Here is a 19772-nt window from a genome sequence, read left to right as displayed (position 1 = left end):
AACGACGGACCTCCACCTGGTCTCTAGGATCCTGAAAGACGGACCTCCACCTGGTCTCTAGGGTCCTGAAAGACGGACCTCCACCTGGTCTCTAGGGTCCTGAAAGACGGACCTCCACCTGGTCTCTGGGATCCTGAACGACGGACCTCCACCTGGTCTCTAGGATCCTGAAAGACGGACCTCCACCTGGTCTCTAGGGTCCTGAAAGACGGACCTCCACCTGGTCTCTGGGATCCTGAACGACGGACCTCCACCTGGTCTCTAGGATCCTGAAAGACGGACCTCCACCTGGTCTCTAGGGTCCTGAAAGACGGACCTCCACCTGGTCTCTAGGGTCCTGAAAGACGGACCTCCACCTGGTCTCTGGGATCCTGAACGACGGACCTCCACCTGGTCTCTAGGATCCTGAAAGACGGACCTCCACCTGGTCTCTAGGGTCCTGAAAGACGGACCTCCACCTGGTCTCTAGGGTCCTGAAAGACGGACCTCCACCTGGTCTCTGGGATCCTGAACGACGGACCTCCACCTGGTCTCTAGGATCCTGAAAGACGGACCTCCACCTGGTCTCTAGGATCCTGAAAGACGGACCTCCACCTGGTCTCTAGGATCCTGAAAGACGGACCTCCACCTGGTCTCTAGGATCCTGAAAGACGGACCTCCACCTGGTCTCTAGGATCCTGAAAGACGGACCTCCACCTGGTCTCTAGGATCCTGAAAGACGGACCTCCACCTGGTCTCCAGGATCCTGAAAGACGGACCTCCACCTGGTCTCTAGGATCCTGAAAGACGGACCTCCACCTGGTCTCCAGGATCCTGAAAGACTGACCTCCACCTGGTCTCTAGGATCCTGAAAGACGGACCTCCACCTGGTCTCTGGGGTCCTGAAAGACGGACCTCCACCTGGTCTCTAGGATCCTGAAAGACAGACCTCCACCTGGTCTCTGGGATCCTGAAAGACGGACCTCCACCTGGTCTCTAGGATCCTGAAAGACGGACCTCCACCTGGTCTCTGGGATCCTGAAAGACGGACCTCCACCTGGTCTCTGGGATCCTGAAAGACCTCCACCTGGTCTCTAGGATCCTGAAAGACGGACCTCCACCTGGTCTCTAGGGTCCTGAAAGACGGACCTCCACCTGGTCTCTAGGGTCCTGAAAGACGGACCTCCACCTGGTCTCTGGGATCCTGAACGACGGACCTCCACCTGGTCTCTAGGATCCTGAAAGACGGACCTCCACCTGGTCTCTAGGATCCTGAAAGACGGACCTCCACCTGGTCTCTGGGGTCCTGAAAGACGGACCTCCACCTGGTCTCTAGGATCCTGAAAGACGGACCTCCACCTGGTCTCTAGGATCCTGAAAGACGGACCTCCACCTGGTCTCTGGGGTCCTGAAAGACGGACCTCCACCTGGTCTCTAGGATCCTGAAAGACGGACCTCCACCTGGTCTCTAGGATCCTGAAAGACGGACCTCCACCTGGTCTCTGGGATCCTGAAAGACGGACCTCCACCTGGTCTCTAGGATCCTGAAAGACGGACCTCCACCTGGTCTCTGGGATCCTGAACGACGGACCTCCACCTGGTCTCTAGGATCCTGAAAGACGGACCTCCACCTGGTCTCTGGGATCCTGAAAGACGGACCTCCACCTGGTCTCTAGGGTCCTGAAAGACGGACCTCCACCTGGTCTCTAGGGTCCTGAAAGACGGACCTCCACCTGGTCTCTGGGATCCTGAACGACGGACCTCCACCTGGTCTCTAGGATCCTGAAAGACGGACCTCCACCTGGTCTCTAGGATCCTGAAAGACGGACCTCCACCTGGTCTCTGGGGTCCTGAAAGACGGACCTCCACCTGGTCTCTAGGATCCTGAAAGACGGACCTCCACCTGGTCTCTAGGATCCTGAAAGACGGACCTCCACCTGGTCTCTGGGATCCTGAAAGACGGACCTCCACCTGGTCTCTAGGATCCTGAAAGACGGACCTCCACCTGGTCTCTGGGATCCTGAAAGACGGACCTCCACCTGGTCTCTAGGGTCCTGAAAGACGGACCTCCACCTGGTCTCTGGGATCCTGAAAGACGGACCTCCACCTGGTCTCTAGGATCCTGAAAGACGGATCTCCACCTGGTCTCTAGGGTCCTGAAAGACGGACCTCCACCTGGTCTCTGGGATCCTGAAAGACGGACCTCCACCTGGTCTCTAGGATCCTGAAAGACGGATCTCCACCTGGTCTCTAGGATCCTGAAAGACGGACCTCCACCTGGTCTCTGGGATCCTGAAAGACGGACCTCCACCTGGTCTCTAGGATCCTGAAAGACGGACCTCCACCTGGTCTCTGGGATCCTGAAAGACGGACCTCCACCTGGTCTCTAGGATCCTGAAAGACGGACGTCCACCTGGTCTCTAGGATCCTGAAAGACGGACCTCCACCTGGTCTCTAGGGTCCTGAAAGACGGACCTCCACCTGGTCTCTAGGGTCCTGAAAGACCTCTCCACACACACCTGGCTTCTGACAGGCAGCAGGTGAAGCGAGCTTGCAGGTGGGTTCAGACAGGCTGCCTGAGGAGCGTCATGAGGAAGATGGACCGCTACAAGCAGGAGGAGATTCAACAAAGGATTCAATAAAATGTTTCTGTAACAACTTTGCTGCATCTCTGTGTCTGAGCATCTTCTTTACAGCATTACATTCCCTACATTATCATTTATAATCCCTTTCCTGTTGCCAGATGTGCACAGCATCAGAGTAAACACCAGTTAAAACACGTGTTTCATGTAAAGGACATTTTTATACTGAAAATATCTTTGCATATTTAAAAGCTGTTTTATTAGTGTTTTGATTTAAACTTTATGATACTAATAAGCCTGTGGGAGACATGCAGAGACACATGACAGTCTGATGTTACTTTATATAGTTAACAACTGAGATAGATCCCTCTAGTGTAGGCCATAATATATGATGATATGATACATAAAGTTATGTTTGCTGGATTTGTTCATTTATTTATTACAACTTCCTAAAAAGAATTTAGTGGGACGAACCGTCTCTGAAACGATGAGCCAACAATGAAGCGGGACTGGCAACAGGTCCGCACTCTGGGTACGTATGCAGGCGGGTCATACACGTTAGAAATAAATAAATATACGTACCAACTCATGTTCAGCCAGTCGGAGGAGGATCCTTTGTCACCTTTAATGTGATGGAGTTTCATGAGAAGCAAATTCATTCTCGTAATTTAGCGCTTTGTTTTACTTTTGGTGGCAGAATAATTGTGGTCAAATGTGAGTTCGTCACTACCGGTTAGTGCTCTACGTCCATGTTCCATTTGGGACAGTACTAACCCACCGTAGTGCGCACTACAGAAAAAAGTGCGTAGTGCACACTACGCACTAACGAATTGAGACACAGCCCAATTGTTGCAGGAATTATGATGTTAAAGATGACCAAGTTAGTCATTGACTGGCAAAAACCAAACAAAAACATATGAAAGTTTTGTTCTCATTTTGTTTTTCATTAATAAAGTGATCAAGCTATTTTTTCTGTGACACACATATATAAAACAAATGCAACAAATACTTAAATACACTATTTTATGATACGTCCCACCTGAATTGTTCATGATTTTGAGACAATCTCACAACCACAAACTTGAGTCCATGAGAAAATACAAACACAGGCTTGGTTAGCATCATAACACACTTGCTTTATACTTTTTAGTGTTTCACGCCTACACACACACATACACACAGAAAGTTGCCTACCGGTATGTAGTTACTCGCTCGATAATGTAAAATATTGTCCGTCTCAATCGAACACTCATTTGCTGTGTCTCAATTCAGGGTCTGCACACTTCCAAGTGTGAATTTGTCAGCTGCATGCGTCATCGTGGCACCAAGTGCTGTCCCAATTCAGAGGCTCCTACCAATCCTCCCTTCAAATCCGCCCTTCGTTTGGCTCCAGAGTATCTTAAATCGAAGGATACAAGAGATGCATCTTAAGAGCCCTTTCCTATCCCAGAATTCATTGCTCTCCTGATAGAAAAGAATGAACAGCAGAACACCGGTGTAGCCAGCCAGACCGTTTATTTATTTTCATGTATATACACACACATAATTGTCCCAGCAGACAAATTGGGAGGACAGCGGGATTGTGTTTAATAACTACAAACTACAGTCGTCCTCAGATGTCTTCGTAACTAAAAATGTGCTAAATTATAATTTAGCGATATAAGACACTGTCATTTAATTAAGTTAAAGACAAAAACAAACAGTGTTTTCATAACACTTTTATTTATTATCACTTTAGTCCATTTCATCTTATTTCCCAGGCAGCAGTTTTTCTCCTTCTTTAATGGGAGGGTATGAATACATATGAGGACGACTGTATATGTGTCTAACAAGGATTATTTTCCACTGAAGTTAACGTCAGCTTGACAGGATGAGCTGTCAGCCAGAGGAGAGCTTGTATAAACCGCCTCCTCCTCATGTTGCTCATTTAGACACAAAGGTAAATGAAAATGAATAAAATTGAATTTATTGGCGCCATTTTCTGTGATTTTAAAACATATTTATGTGTTTTTTGTGGAAGAATTGGATCAGTATTTCGATGGCATATGTAGTTGCCAGGCGACGGAGGATTGAAGCACTCTGGGTAATTCTCGTACACTAGATAGGCCATCTCATTTTACTGGCAGTAAGCGCACTTTGGTGTGTGCAGACAACGTAGAAAACTTTGTTGCCTACACAGTCTGCGCAATTGAAAGAGTGCAGACTCTGAATTAACAGTCATTTAATATACTCACACTAATCACATGCATTACTGGCGGACAAGGAAAACAACAACCAGCAGACACCAGGTAGCTCATGTAATGACACACACATGCATTATGGGAAATGTAGTTCATATAGGAAACACGCCTCAAACCTTAAACCGTTAAAATGGAAGTAACATAGTCACATTTAACAGCTTCTAAAGTTACTATTGCATGGATTTGTAAACGGTTTAAAATATAAATTTACTGTGCACACTGTACAAATGCATTCTAAATTCCCTAAACCATCTTTAAATAGTAATATTTAACAATACTTACCAAATATGGGTAGAAGACAAGATGGCAGTGCTCACGGAAACAACGGGAAAGAAACTAATGGAAAAGCCTGAGGTTGTGTGAGTACGAAGTAGCAAACAAAATAAAAGATTTAATTTGGTTGAACATCCACATCGGCTGCTAAACTGGAGATTTGCTCCTCTGCTTCAAGGCTATTCAAGATGGCTGACTCAGTTTACCTGAGAGAGAGATATGACCCACCCACTACTACGTCATGACGTCATTAACAGTGCAACGCTACTTTGATTTCAAAACGTTTTGAGCGTTCCACACATATTGGCTATAAAATATTGAGCCTTACTCAATTAAAGTGGCAGAGATGTTAACAGAGCTCAACAGTTTATAGTTTATTCAACTGCAAAACGACATTTGACTGGTATGACCTTAATAATTATGAGCTAGAACAACTGTTTGGGATTACAGTGTGGGTATTTCTCACATTTAAAGTGTATGTGGAAAATCTTGACAAGAAGCTGCGACTGAAGGGTTTGTACTTTAAAACAAATTCAGGCAAAAAGCACCTTGTTACTGCAAGCTTTTGGTCTGTGTTGGATTATGGGACTTGCTTTACATGAATGCACCTGTGGGATGGTTGACCCTGTTTATCAAGGCTGTCTGAGGTTTATTACCAATTGTAAAACACACTACTGTGATTTATACTTCCATATGTACCCTATTAGCTGTGAGAAGTGGTGATTTCTCCTTCTCCGAATTTTTGAGACAAACTCCATAAGTTGCACTTTATTTTCATCATTTTTCTTGCATAGGTAATATTTTTGTTTGGTTTTTGTGAGTTTTAGGTAGCTCATTGTCACAGGGTCCTCTGCTGTTCCCAATAAGATGGCGCAGTCGTGACTTCGTTTGAGGTGTTTTTATTCATTCCCGGTCAATCCACCAACGTGCAGTAATATATACACTCAAAAAAAAAACTCATTGGATGAACTCAATTGAATTGTGGGCAGGTTTTCCATCCAATCAATATATGTAGCCTTAACCCAAAACAAGTTCATTTGTGCAAAACAATTTAATTGAATTCATCCAGCTCGTTTTTTGGAATGTTTTATGTTGGTCAGACTGAAATGAATAACATGTATAAAACATAATTTATTTGAGTAAATCTCAATAATTGTTCTTAAATGGAGTTGCAACCAAGTAATTACATTACATACAGCAACCGAATTCATTTGTGTTTGTTCAACCCAAAAAAATATAATTAATTAAAAGTGAAATTGGAAATATTAATTTATTTGATATCCCATTTGGAAACAATGACACTAAACCTGGTTCAGTTTTTTTTTTTATTTAAAAGCCATAACAGCTCAACAAATACCCATAAAATAAAAAAAAAAATGGGTCAGAACTACAACAGACCTCAGGAGGAGGACATCCTGCATGTGGTGACATTGCTTCTTTTACAGATTAAAATCCAAATCAGTAAATCAAAATTAATCATCAGTAAAACAAAATTTGGTTTCTAAAACAAGCAAGGAGCAAGCAGCCTTTTTTCATCTTCCAGCCACCAAATCTACTCCTGGAAAACAGCCTGCTGAATATAACACTTAGCAATTACTAACCACAGTTGGGATGTTGCAAACCTGAAAAGCCAACTAGTTTCTAAAATAGAATGTAAAATCTGCATTTAAATGTGAAAATGTACATTTTCCCCCCCTTTTTTTTTCTTTTTTAAAAAAAAAACTTTTGCAACATTTTAACATAAAACAATTAGGGATAACATATTACACAATGCATGGGGGGAAGAATAAAACCAGTCTTTCTTTTAGGTATTATTTTGAACAATTCTATGTAGTTAGTTAAGCCTGGTGCATTGCATTTATAGTGAATATTGTTTTAGCAAATAGATAAAAACAAAAACAAATGTGCTAAATTGACAACCCACAGCACAGAATCAAGATTCTAATCTTCCAGATGTTAATATGAACCTTAAAGGTAGAAATGAAATGTTACCTAATTTTAAACTTGTTTGCAAACACCTGATACACTGGTGTAAACATCAACATATAAATATGACAACATGTGGAGAATCCAGCTTCTTTCTAGTCTGAGGCATGTCCTTTTGTTGATTGTGTCAGTTGACAAAAATCTTTCAATCTATCTAACAATCAGAATCATCTATCGGCTTAAAAATAGTGATCCTTCATAAATTCCATTAGACATTTTTTCAGCAGCACGTCACCATTTCAAAAGCAAGCAAAATCTGTTCCTCTTTTCTCTTGTTTGATTTGGCAGTGTCCCTCTGTCCAGAGAAAATGTTCAAAAGTCACTGAGACCAGAAAAAAAAGTGTTTTCTCCTGTCCATTTGCGCTGCAAGGTCTCCGCTCAGGTTTGTGCTTCTATATTTTTCTTGCTCCTCTATGTCCACTAACTGAATCACTGCCTCATGGAAAATGAAGAGCAGAGGACAAGACCCTGAAGTGACTCCTTCCTAGAGCAAAGAGGCAACAAGTATGCTGTGTCTTCCCCCTCATAATCACTTTGCACTGTCGATGAAGCATGCTGATAAAGTTCAGTGAAACAAAACAAAAACAGGTGCATATTTCCACTGTTATTTGTCACCTGTGCCTCCTTCTAAATGAACAGCTTCATTTTCAGCTGCTGTATTTTAGTGTTGAGCCGGTGTCCATCCAGATTCATGATGATTTTCTGGACAAACTCAAATGTATACTTCAAGTTATCTGGGAAGCTGAGATCCAGGGCATAAATCAGCCCAAACAGCAAGATGAATGCCATCATGTCCACGTTGGTGAGGACTTTGACCCCTTCAATGACGACCACCACATCATTTTGCTCCCTGATTTCATCTCTTCGGAATGTGTAGATGCCCATAACCGTGGTAGTAATGTCATTCTCTGCATCTTCAGCAGTGGAGGGCTGAAAAATAGACACATGCAACACTCATGTTAAAGGCCACTGTTTATTTTTTTTCATTGTTTAAAGTTTTCTTACAACTTTTGAAGATGTCATAACTGCCTTTGAAGATCTTGTAATGCCTTGTGGAGGCTGGGACCCATGTTTGAAACAGTGCAACCAGAAATGCAATCGCTGGTTTTATATTGTTTGAAGTGTGTCTAATAATGTAACATTACAACTTAAGATACATAGCCAACACATAGGTTTTGGATATTTAAATAAATAATTCCTACAGAGGATAACAGCATATACTACAGATGCAAGTCTTTGCTCTTGTTATAGGTTGAAATGAAGAGAGATATCTAATGTTTTTGAATGAAACTATAACAACCCTGTTTGTTTAAAAAAAAAATTAATGATACTGATATGTGTACATAATACATATACAGTACTGTATGAACATTAAGATGAATGAAAATTGTTTTTTATATATTTACCACAAAATACATTTGTGAATCTTTCATTAATATCACATTGAGACTCATCTGATTGCTTAAAACTGTTTGTTTTAGGGGGCAATGATCAACTTACCACATATTCCTTGAAGAGAGAGTTTGGATCTTCATTGAGGTATATGGTCAGGCTTTTGAGGACACATTCCCTCCTGATGTTGATGTGGTCACTCTAAAACAGGGACCATACAACAGGACAAAATTAAATAAAAATATAGATGCAACACTGGAAAGGGTTTTTCCTAAAACAAAGAAGGGTGGGATTCATAGACAGTGCCAGCTCCGCACTCAGTTAGGGAAGCAGTTAGTCAGCAAGCCCCCATTAGCCAGTGCGGAGCTACCAGCCAGGGCAGCTAGCCCACCTAGCGGTCCCTCAGCAGTTCCCGCGCAGCCGGGAGCCGAGGCGGGCTGGACGACGGTCAGGCGGAAACGTAGCCCCAAACCAAAACCCACTGGCCACCACCGACCTGTTCACGTTTCTAACAGATTTTCCCCGCTCGGCGACACACCCGCTGAGGCAGAAACCCTGATTATAGGTAGTTCCATAGTCAGAAACGTGGCTCTAGAGACACCGGGGACCATAGTCAAATGCATTCCTGGGGCCAGAGCGGGCCACGTCGAATCGTATCTGAAACTGCTGGCTAAGGCTAAACGTAAATACCGTAAGATTGTAATTCACGTCGGCGGTAACGACACCCGGTTACGCCAATCGGAGGTCACTAAAATTAATGTTGCTTCGGTGTGTAACTTTGCCAAGAGCATGTCAGACTCCGTAGTTTTCTCTGGTCCCTTGCCAAATTTAATCAGCGATGACATGTTTAGCCGCATGTCATCCTTCAACCGCTGGTTGTCTAGGTGGTGTCCCGATAACAACGTGGGTTTTATAGATAGTTGGAGCGCTTTTTGGGGAAAGCCTGGTCTTATTAGGAGAGATGGCATCCATCCCACGTTGGATGGAGCCGCTCTCTTATCTAGCAATATGGACTCTTTTATTAGTCAGCTAAATTGACAACTCAGGGTTGGGACCAGGAGGCAGAATTGTAGTCCTACACACTTTTCTGCAGCTTCCCACCTGCCGCCGCCCACCCAAAACCCCATTCCGACCTTATACAACTCCCCAGCAGTAAGAATTAAACAACACAAAAACACTTCTGGGGTTAATCATGAAAACCTCATAAAAATAAAAACAATGGATCTAATAAAATCTGAAAATAAGACAATAAAGTGTGGCCTACTGAATATCAGATCCCTCCCAAATAAGTCTTTATTAGTCAATGACTTGATAGGTGATCACCACATTGATTTATTCTGTCTTATGGAAACCTGGTGACAGCAAGAGGATTATGTTAGTATTAATGAAGCTACGCCAGCTAACTATTTAAACTTTCACATTCCTAGAACTACAGGCAGAGGAGGAGGTGTTGCAGCTATTTTTCAGTCAGAATTATTAATTAATCCTAAGCACAAAACTAACTATAAATCCTTTGAATTCCTGACATTAAATTTATCTCATCCAAAATGGAATTGAGAGAAACCGCTCCTTTTAGCATTAGCGTATCGCCCACCTGGACCTTACTCCGAGTTTCTGACCGAATTCTCTGATCTCTTGTCTGAGTTAGTGCTGACTACTGATAAAGTCATTGTACTAGGTGATTTTAATATTCATGTTGACCATGAAAATGATAGTTTAAACATTTCCTTTAGCTCTATTCTAAACTCAATTGGGTTTTCACAAAATGTCAATGGAGCCACTCACTCTCATGGTCATACTCTTGATCTGGTTCTAACATCTGGTATTGAGACTGATAAGCTCAAAGTATTTCCTCAAAACCCTGTCTTGTCCGATCACTTCTTATTAACCTTTGAATTCACTTTATTTGATTACTCACTGACCAAAAATAAATTCTACTATAGTAGATGTTTATCAGACAATAATATTACAAAATTTAAACAATCAATTGAATCAATTTTTTCCCCTCTACCATGTGTTAGCATGACTGAGAGTCCCCCTTTAAGCCTTACTCCTGCTCAGATTGATCAACATGCTGATACTATAACAGCTTCAATGCGTACAACCTTGGATAATGTTGCCCCCCTAAAGAAGAAGAAATTAGGTAAGATTATGAAGGCTCCCTGGTTTAATTCCCAGCTTCGAGCTCTAAAACAGGCATCAAGGCGTTTGGAAAACAGATGGCGTTCATCAGGACTAGAGGAGTCTCACTTAACCTGGAAAGAAAGTTTAATTGTATACAAAAAAGCCTTACGTACGGCAAGAACAGCTTATTATTCATCATTGATAGAGGAAAACAAAAACAACCCTCGGTTTCTTTTCAGCACTGTAGCTAGGCTTACTAGGAGCCGGAGTGCTGTGGAGCCATGTATTCCTTTCTCACTTAGCTGTGATGATTTCATGTGTTTTTTCAGGAATAAAATTGACACTATTAGAGATCAAATCCACAATATTCTTCCTTCTACCTATAATGTTGAGCCTGTTGTGGTCTCCGAAGCATCCTTAGAACCAGGATCTGACTTGTGTCTCAATAGTTTCTGTCCTGTCCAACCCTCTGAATTAACTAAAATAATAGCTTCATCTAAACCACCCACCTGTATCTTAGACCCTCTCCCAACGAGCCTCTTTAAGGACATTTTCCCTTTAATTAATACATCACAACTAAATCTTATCAATATGTCTTTAGTGACAGGATATGTACCACAATCATTTAAAAATGCTGTAATCAAGCCTTTACTTAAAAAGCAATCTCTGGCTCCAGAGGTGATAGCAAATTATAGACCTATATCTAATCTCCCGTTTATGTCCAAAATTCTGGAGAAAATAATTTCAGCTCAGCTACATGCCCACCTGAGCAGAAATAATTTATGCGAGGAGTTTCAGTCAGGATTTAGAGCTCATCATAGTACTGAGACAGCATTGGTGAAAGTTACTAATGACCTTCTTATGGCCTCAGACAAAGGACTTGTGTCCGTACTTATCTTGCTTGATCTTAGTGCTGCATTTGATACAGTCGATCATAACATTCTGTTACAGAGACTAGAACAGGTGATTGGAATTACAGGTACAGCGTTAAGCTGGTTTAAATCATATTTATCTGATAGACTTCAGTTTGTTCATGTAAATGACAAGTCCTCCTCCCAAACTACAGTAAGTCATGGAGTTCCTCAAGGTTCTGTACTTGGACCAATACTCTTCACGCTATATATGCTCCCTTTAGGCAAAATTATTAGACAGCATGGAATAAACTTTCATTGTTATGCAGATGATACTCAACTATACTTATCCTTTAAACCAGATGAAACAAATCAGCCCAATAGACTACAAAATTGTCTCATAGACATAAAGACTTGGATGTCTAGAAATTTTCTCCTCTTAAACTCAGATAAGACTGAAGTAATTCTCGTTGGATCTGAAAAACTCAGAGCTAAATTTTCCGGTTTTGTAATGAACCTGGATGGCATTACTTTAGCTTCCAGTGCTACAGTGAGAAACCTTGGAGTAATATTTGACCCTGACCTGTCCTTTGGCCCACATATTAAGCAGGTTACTAAAACAGCCTTCTTTCATTTACGTAATATAGCCAAAATTAGGGACATTCTGTCTCAGAGTGATGCAGAAAAACTGGTTCACGCTTTTGTTACTTCGAGACTAGATTACTGTAACTCTCTATTACTGGGCTGTCCTAAATATGCCCTGAAAAGCCTTCAGCTGATCCAGAATTCTGCAGCCAGAGTCCTGACCAGAACCAGCAGGAGAGATCATATTTCTCCAGTTTTAGCCTCTCTTCACTGGCTGCCTGTTGAATCTAGAATAGAATTTAAAATCCTTCTCCTTACATATAAAGCCCTCCACAACCAGGCACCACTATATATCAAAGACCTCATAGTTCCTTATATACCAAGCAGAGTACTTCGTTCGCAGACTGCAGGCTTACTTGTGGTTCCTAGAGTCTCAAAGAGCCGAGCAGGAGGCAGAGCCTTTGGTTATCAGGCCCCTCTCTTATGGAATAAGCTCCCAGTTAGTGTTAGGGAAGCAGACACCCCCCCCCCACCTTTAAGACTAGGCTGAAGACTTATCTTTTTGATACGTCCTATAGCTAGGGATGGTTAGCATCCCTTAGTTATGCTGCTATAGGTTTAGACTGCTGAGGGACATTTCCTGATACACTGAGCTTCTTTCTCTTTATCTCTCTCTTTTATCCCCCCCCCCCCCCCCCCCCCAACAGTGCTGCATCATTAACATGTATGTCTCCTGTCTCAGCAGGTCTCCCTGGCCGGGAGTAGCAGTTCCTGTTGTCTGTTGTCTTTCTGTCCTCTTCCCCCCACACAGCAGAGGCAGATGGCTGCCTGTCCTGAGCCGGGTTCTGCCGGAGGTTTCCTTCCTGTTAAAAGGGAGTTTTTTCCTTCCCACTGTTGCCAGTGTGCTTGCTCAGGATGGGAGATTGAGTTGGACTCAACTCAATCTGTTGGTTTCCTTATATAGGCTGTTATGAATTGGCCTTCATTATGTTTTCCCCTCTGTCTGTAAAGCGTCTTGAGATGGCATTGCCGTGATTTGACGCTATATAAATAAAGTTGAATTGAATTGAATTGAATGAAAAGACTATTTGATCTCTCTGGTGAGCAAAGATTAGTAAAGTTGTGGATAACAGCTAAACAAATCTTTGTATCACTCTGACACAAAGATTTCTTCACTGTTGAGGAGCTGCAGGGTTTATTATTCAAACTAAAACTGTTTTGCCACACAACTTCATTACTTAATGCCACTGGTTTGTCCAGCTACAGTATGTCACTGCACGGCTCATTAACAATTCCTCTAAATATTTTGCTGCAAGCTGTGTTGTGTTGCTGCATGCTTTGTCCACACTGACAGAACAAAAATTATTAACATAAGATGCAAGGCAAAAGTGGAAAGATAGTTTTATAACGGCTACCTTAATGGAGGATGATTTTGACTCCCAGAGTCTACAGTAGTATATTAGTATAGAGCTATACTCACGTCTTTGTTTAGAATCTGCTTCAATCTGGTCATTTTTATCACAAAATTACATTTTTGGGACCAATTACTTAAGCAACAGAGTGGCTCATAAACATTGTCAAGAAAAAAAAGCCAGTTTGCAGTTATGCACAGTAAATCTTTAAAATAACTTTCCAAAAAGTCACATCATATTTTTTGCACTTTTCCCACTAACCATATCTTTGGTAGCCAGGACGCTTTTTATTTTATGTCCCTTCTCTCCTCCTTTGTTCTGGAAAATTTGCAGCAACTTCTCTGAAAAGTGGTCCAACTGAGCCAGGAACTTTGATTGCAGAGGCTTTGTTGTGATCCGCAAAAACCCATCATTCACCTTAAAAATATGAGACAAAAAGCCCTCCATTTACTGTTTATTACTCCTCTTGCACACGGCTCCAGGACTACGGACAAATTCAAATTAAAATTCTGCAGTCATTAATTACCATGAAAAATAGTCAGCGACAAGGGTGGAAGGAACTAACTACATCTTCTTATATTACTATATTTAAGTCATTGTTTAAAGTACTTATATATTTTTTACCTTTGATAATCATACACTTAGTTAGGGATGTATTAAAAATGTGATCTATTCAGTCACTTTTTTATTCATATTTGAGTACATTTGAATTCATATCTAAAACTTTAATCTGTATTTTTATAGGCAATATTGCCACATGATCACAAAGAAGCAAACTCGACCGGCCCAGGTTTGGAGAGATGATCGTGATAATATAAATGAAAAGATAGTAATGCACGAAACATCACTGATTAAATAACTACTACAGAGTGCTTTGAGTATTGTTACATTTGTATTTTTAATACCTGTAGTGTTACTTGTAAGCAAAAATATTTCAGTTGTCTCTGTACATGACTGAAATTAAATTATGACTGAAATATTAAGTCAGTTATGAATTGAGTTCTGTCAAGATTTTCAGTCATATATACATGACCAAAGTACTTCTTTATTAAAAAAAATATCCCTACTGGTATTAAAAAATAGAAATGAAAAAGTTATTCAGAGCATTCCGGACTAGTTACTTTTTAAAGATTGATGCTTCATGCCTAATCTCTTATCCTCTTCTGCTTATGGTCAGCTCTCTAAACTTGGGCCTGCTGAATTTGCACTAGTTTGATCAAACGCCAATATCGGCTACAAAAATGCAAATTTAAGTTCTAAATGTTCATTCAGTTGTACTTAGCACTTGTGAATCTAAACCTGATTGAGTAGATGATGTTGTAATGATTATTTGAGTAAAATTACAAACTTAAAAAATATTTAAAAGGACCCAAAAATTGATATCATTGCAGTAGTCTGAGTAGATGTAATTAGTACTACCCCTAATGCTCTTGTCAAAGCTGCTGCTACCTCCTCACACTGATTATCTTTTGGATATTTAGAATATTTAATCATTTCTTGCGCTAGGCCATCAAGAATGAGTCCTTTCAGCTTTGGACCAGGGTTGAAGTATGTTCCATTGATCTCAGATTCCATATTCTTTTGCTGAAGCTCAAATTCAACCTCGTAGTTAAACTTAGGGATCACAAAAATCCGAGGCCAGGAGGACAATCCTGACAGCTGAAGTTCTGGGGATGAATGTGGGGTTGATGTGTACAGCGTATCATCACTGCAGGATGAGGCTATTGATGAAGTTGACTCTTGAGGCTCTAGGATAGTGGGACTTGAGGTTTCAGCAGGTGATTGTATTGGGAACAATGTGATGTAGGGCTCTTCAAACATTACTTTCAGTGTGCTTTTGTTTTGAATTTCAGAAACAGAAGTTAGGTTCATGAATTCATTAAAGTCAGCATCCATGTACTGCAACCGAAAGTCCTATTTCAATTGAAAGAATGTCTTAATTGTCTTATGGAGTTCTTCCACTGTTGCTGGAATTCCAGAAACCAGGGGTAGTTTTCTCGAGTCAGACTCAGTGCCAAAGATGATCCGTAGAGCAGCTGGACCTGCCATTATGGAACGCCTTTAATCTGAAGCAGAAAAAAAGAAAGAGAAGAAAAAAAAATCAACCAATACATCATTATATTTCAAATAACAAAAAGGTTTCTGTAATAAAATTTCTACGAGCCTGACTTACAGGACATTGCGCAGTGACACTAACCTTTAACAATGATGAACCTTTTCAGCATTACCATGCGCAAACCTCCAATCATGTACTCCACAAGAGGATATGGGTCCTCCAAGTGTCCAAACTCAATTAAACCAACCTCTGTAGTGGTTGAGGCGGAAAGTTCAAATCCACCAAAATGCTCCCTATACCAGGCACATTCATCCTTGACAAGGAAACACAACCGTTCCTTAAGAATACACATCTGAATGATCTTATTAAATTTTGGAAGTCCATCTGCAGATCCCCGGACAATATGCATACCCTCTCTGTAATGTATGCCACGGCAAGAGACATTTTTTGCCATATGAACTTCTGTCACATCTGGGTATCTCTGCTTCAGAACAGACACTACTCCCTCATTAAGGACATCAACAGGCATAACTGAGACATCTGTGACCTCCAAGGAGGACCTCTTGAGATTGGAGGAATGCGTGTTATAGGCAAGCATGAACTGATGTTTAACAGCAAGTGAACGAGTTATGTTTTTAAAGCAGTTTGAATGGCGTGCAACCTGTTTAAAAAAAGCTATGTTTAGCCTCAAATCTCATAGTCCATAATGAAATTAGAGGGCCGAAGCAACGAATCATTTGTGGGTAGTGCTCCAGGTAGTAATGTTTTGGAAGGAGGCTGACATCCGGAAAGAGTTCCAGATAGCGCTGTCTGTGATCAAAGATTTTGGCCTCAAGATATGCAGTAGTGTCATCCGTGTGAACAGGAGCCACAACCAACTCAACAATGTCCTTCAGATCAAGAATTACCTCCCACGCTGGCTCATTTTCTGGCACAATTTGTCCAATTAACAAAGGAAGCAGTCTTAGTAAGTTCCAGTTTTCATGCGCGTTGCCACCTATTGTGTTGCTGGATACAAAAGACTGTGGTATGGCATGGGGCAATTAGTTTTGGTCCCCCATTTGTATGGAAATGTTTGGATCAAAGTGTTAAGGTGATTAAGGGTTAAGTATTTTTTGGAGATCAATAAACTAAGACAACGCGCAACTTCCACTGGTACAAGACCTTCAAAGAGATCATGTACAATGTCAGGAGGATAACCAGTGCTGACATGAAAATGTGAGAGGTGCTGAGTTAATACACACTGTCTTTTGACACCACAGCAGACAGATGCATTCTTTTGAGCAGACTGGACATGAACATCATGGACGTCTCTGGTTCTAGGCTGGAAAGCACCTGACTTAACATCTTTAATCTGAAATTCTGATTTATCTCCTGTACAAAACCTGCATATCTGCCCTTTAGAAAAACTCTCAACAAATCCACCAAGACAATGGGCTGCAGGATTGTCAGCGATTATACACTGGAGAGAACCTTTAACAAACTGGCCAAGCTGCGACATGAAAACACCGTGCTGCTCTAATATCCTCAAGTCTTGCAAAAGAGGCTCAAACACTTTTTCATAGCCATGAGTTTTGACATCAGCAGATTAGCATAGAACAGCTAAATAGATTGAAGTTAGTTTTGAAGTGGAACCTTGTGGTAAATCGCCTAAAACCCAATAGACACCGCACAGCTTGTGCTTCTTACGAGATGTGCCAAGTGGGTTGCAAATCTCAAAATCATCAACATAAAGATTTATTCCTATTCTTAGACCCTCACCAGACAGAAAACGATTTTGTTTATAGTACTCACCCATCTCTTACGGTTCTATATTCTTGGAGGTGAATAAATGGGTGATCTTGTGTTTTCTGATTTTCAAGATGTTCAAGGAGATCTTTCTGAGAAAGCACCTGTTGCAAAGACTCTAAAAGAGGAATGTATTGAAATGTCCTTTTCCTCTGAGCGTCTAGTATGTACTCAACAGGCTGTATAACACCAAAATGAGAGGTATAGTAATGTGTGCGTTTATATGCTGTTGCTAGAGGGCCATCCTTTCCAATTGCAATGGCCAATGGGTTAGATTTGCATAAAGCAGTGGAAAGCTCATCAGTTACAGACTCTTCAAGCTGTAGTTTATGACTTTGAAATATATCAGTAACAATAGCTTTTGTGACAGGTAATGCTGCTTTACTCAATATGAAGTACAGTTCAGAAAGAACTTCATCAATAACTGCCTTTGGAATATGAATAATATTTTCTAATTTCAACAGAATGCAAGCGATTTTCTCTTCAATAACATTTGGGGAGTCTAATCCTGGCGCATTGACACAACTCAATGTTTAACATTCATGACCTCCATCCACAGACTCTGTTTGCACATCTCTTAAATTGTCTGTGTGATCCAACTGACTGACTGTAGTGAGGACATTGGCCTTAAAGTCTTTTAGTGAATACTTATTATGTTTCCTGTTTTTATGTGTGTTGAATGTACTGTAAATGTTTGTTTGAAATGTGCATCCTACAAAGACACACTGTACTGTTTCATAATTCCTGAGATGTCTATTAATGTGCTGGAAAAAAATCTTTCTCTGTTGCTAGTTCTTTAAATGAGCACACATGACATTGGAATGTGTATGCCTCTGCTGCCTTTGAAGCTGGTCGATTAGCGTGATTCTTATATGTGTGATTTAATAGCTTACTCCATGTATTAAATGTACATGGACAATCTTTGTAAGGACATGGATATCGATAACTACCCCGAAGATGCCCGTGGGCCTGCCTGAAATGCTGCAACAACAAATACCTGCTCGCTAGTTCCAAACTGCAGTCTTTACATATCCACATCTATTATCCTGTAAATGAGAAGAAATAAAAATTAGTCATATCATATTTAGCAAATACAATAATACAGATACACTGTTGTGATAAATGACCAAGTAACTTAACTTACAACCACTCAGAGGTTGCCTAAAGCAGGAAACACAGATAACACTTGGTAAGATTGATTAAACTGCAAAAGATGAGATAAATATATTAAAAAGTATCTATACATATGGTCATACTTGTAAGGTCGCCCATACATGATTTTTTCCAGATTAAAACAGCATTTAACGACTAGCCAATGTAAACAAATAATATGTTATAATAATATTAGACACAGGACCTCCAACAACCACAGTCACTCAGTCACACTCCTCCCTGCACCTGAGAGGGAGATAGAAATTCCCTGCTGCTACTCTGAGCACCATGCATGCAATCGATTAAACTTTTTGCAAGCCGAACACCAAATGCTGCGCTTCGTAATTGCAGAAGTTATCAACCAACTAGTAACGTTAACGAAATACATGAACATAAATGTTAAACGCACTATCCTGCATGATAAAAGACACACGAATAGATTCTCGCCTTCTTTGGTCGTGCTCACAAAACACAAAGTAAATGTTTTTAAAAATGATCTATGAATCAACCCTGCAAAGTTTAACTGGACCGTCTGTTACTGCTTCACTCTGATTCCTGCGCGTGTCCGTGCATTTACCCCCATGTGCGACATCCCGCAAATCCCGCGACTTTCCCGCTGCTGTGCGCATTACTCAGCGGCTTTTGAACAGAAAATATAATTAATAAGAGCCTTTAAGATGTCGCTAAGTCTTGCGAAAAAGTCAACAGTGCACCATTGTGCGCTGTCAGGTGCCGAGGAGGGATGGGAGCAGATACTTTGCTGCCACAGTAGACGATGTCATTCAATTTATATTAACCATGAAAATATTTGTGAAAATATGTAAAAATAAGCTATGAAAAACTAGTAGCCAAAGAAAATACAACTCACTACTAAATGAGGGCTCACTCATTCAAACGTGTTGGCCTAAAGTTTAAACTAATTAACGTTAGCTCGAGTCACCGCCCGCGAACTTCGATCTCATAGCACTAAGTGAAATTCGCCCAAAATGCTCAAATTATGCTGCACACATGCCAGCCAGTATTGCATACACATACATACACATTATTTCACAGCAAGGCGCAAAACTACTGATAAAAATGGTAACTTACCGTGGGCAGGGCTTTGACCATCAGCAGGACGTCGTGCTGCATCGAAAAAAAATGGTGGAAACGCTCACTGCCAGGGGGTGCAGTCTTACACATGCGCAAACAGCGCACTGTGAATTGACCTCATTCATTTTGGGTTGTATGATGTTATAAAAGAAGTGAAAAAGACGTTTTTAGGTTACATCCATTAAATATATTTGGCTTTGTCTGAATTAAATATGTTTTCGTCGGGCAAACGAGATATTGATGTGTCACATCAAATGAGG

At 41.1% G+C, this 19772-nt stretch overlaps 1 protein-coding gene across 1 annotated transcript; it reads right to left on the bottom strand.

The window, feature by feature from the left end:
* Positions 1 to 6910: 6910 nt before the first annotated feature.
* Positions 6911 to 14429, bottom strand: LOC306770244 (uncharacterized protein). The gene is made up of 3 exons (XM_079259085.1): positions 13686 to 14429; positions 8561 to 8653; positions 6911 to 7990 (listed from the first exon to the last, which is right to left on the bottom strand). Exons 1-3 carry the CDS (start codon positions 13869 to 13871, stop codon positions 7688 to 7690), a joined length of 582 nt encoding a protein of 193 aa, XP_079115211.1. The 5' UTR covers positions 13872 to 14429; the 3' UTR covers positions 6911 to 7687.
* Between the last annotated feature and the right edge of the window lie 5343 nt (positions 14430 to 19772).

Source organism: Telmatherina bonti, assembly GCF_933228915.1.
Source record: "Telmatherina bonti genome assembly, chromosome: 19".
Taxonomy (NCBI): domain Eukaryota; kingdom Metazoa; phylum Chordata; class Actinopteri; order Atheriniformes; family Telmatherinidae; genus Telmatherina; species Telmatherina bonti.
The sequence above is the reverse complement of the archived record's forward strand: the minus strand, read 5'-3'. Positions and strand labels throughout refer to the sequence as shown.

Excerpts from the sequence above, each read along its gene's own strand:
- LOC306770244 (XM_079259085.1), bottom strand. The coding sequence starts at position 13,871 with ATGGAGGGCTTTTTGTCTCATATTTTTAAGGTGAATGATGGGTTTTTG. Across the intron at positions 8,654-13,685 it reads TCCTGGCTACCAAAGATATG|AGTGACCACATCAACATCAG; the intron begins GTTAGTGGGAAA and ends TCCCTGTTTTAG. Across the intron at positions 7,991-8,560 it reads CTCTCTTCAAGGAATATGTG|CCCTCCACTGCTGAAGATGC; the intron begins GTAAGTTGATCA and ends TCTATTTTTCAG.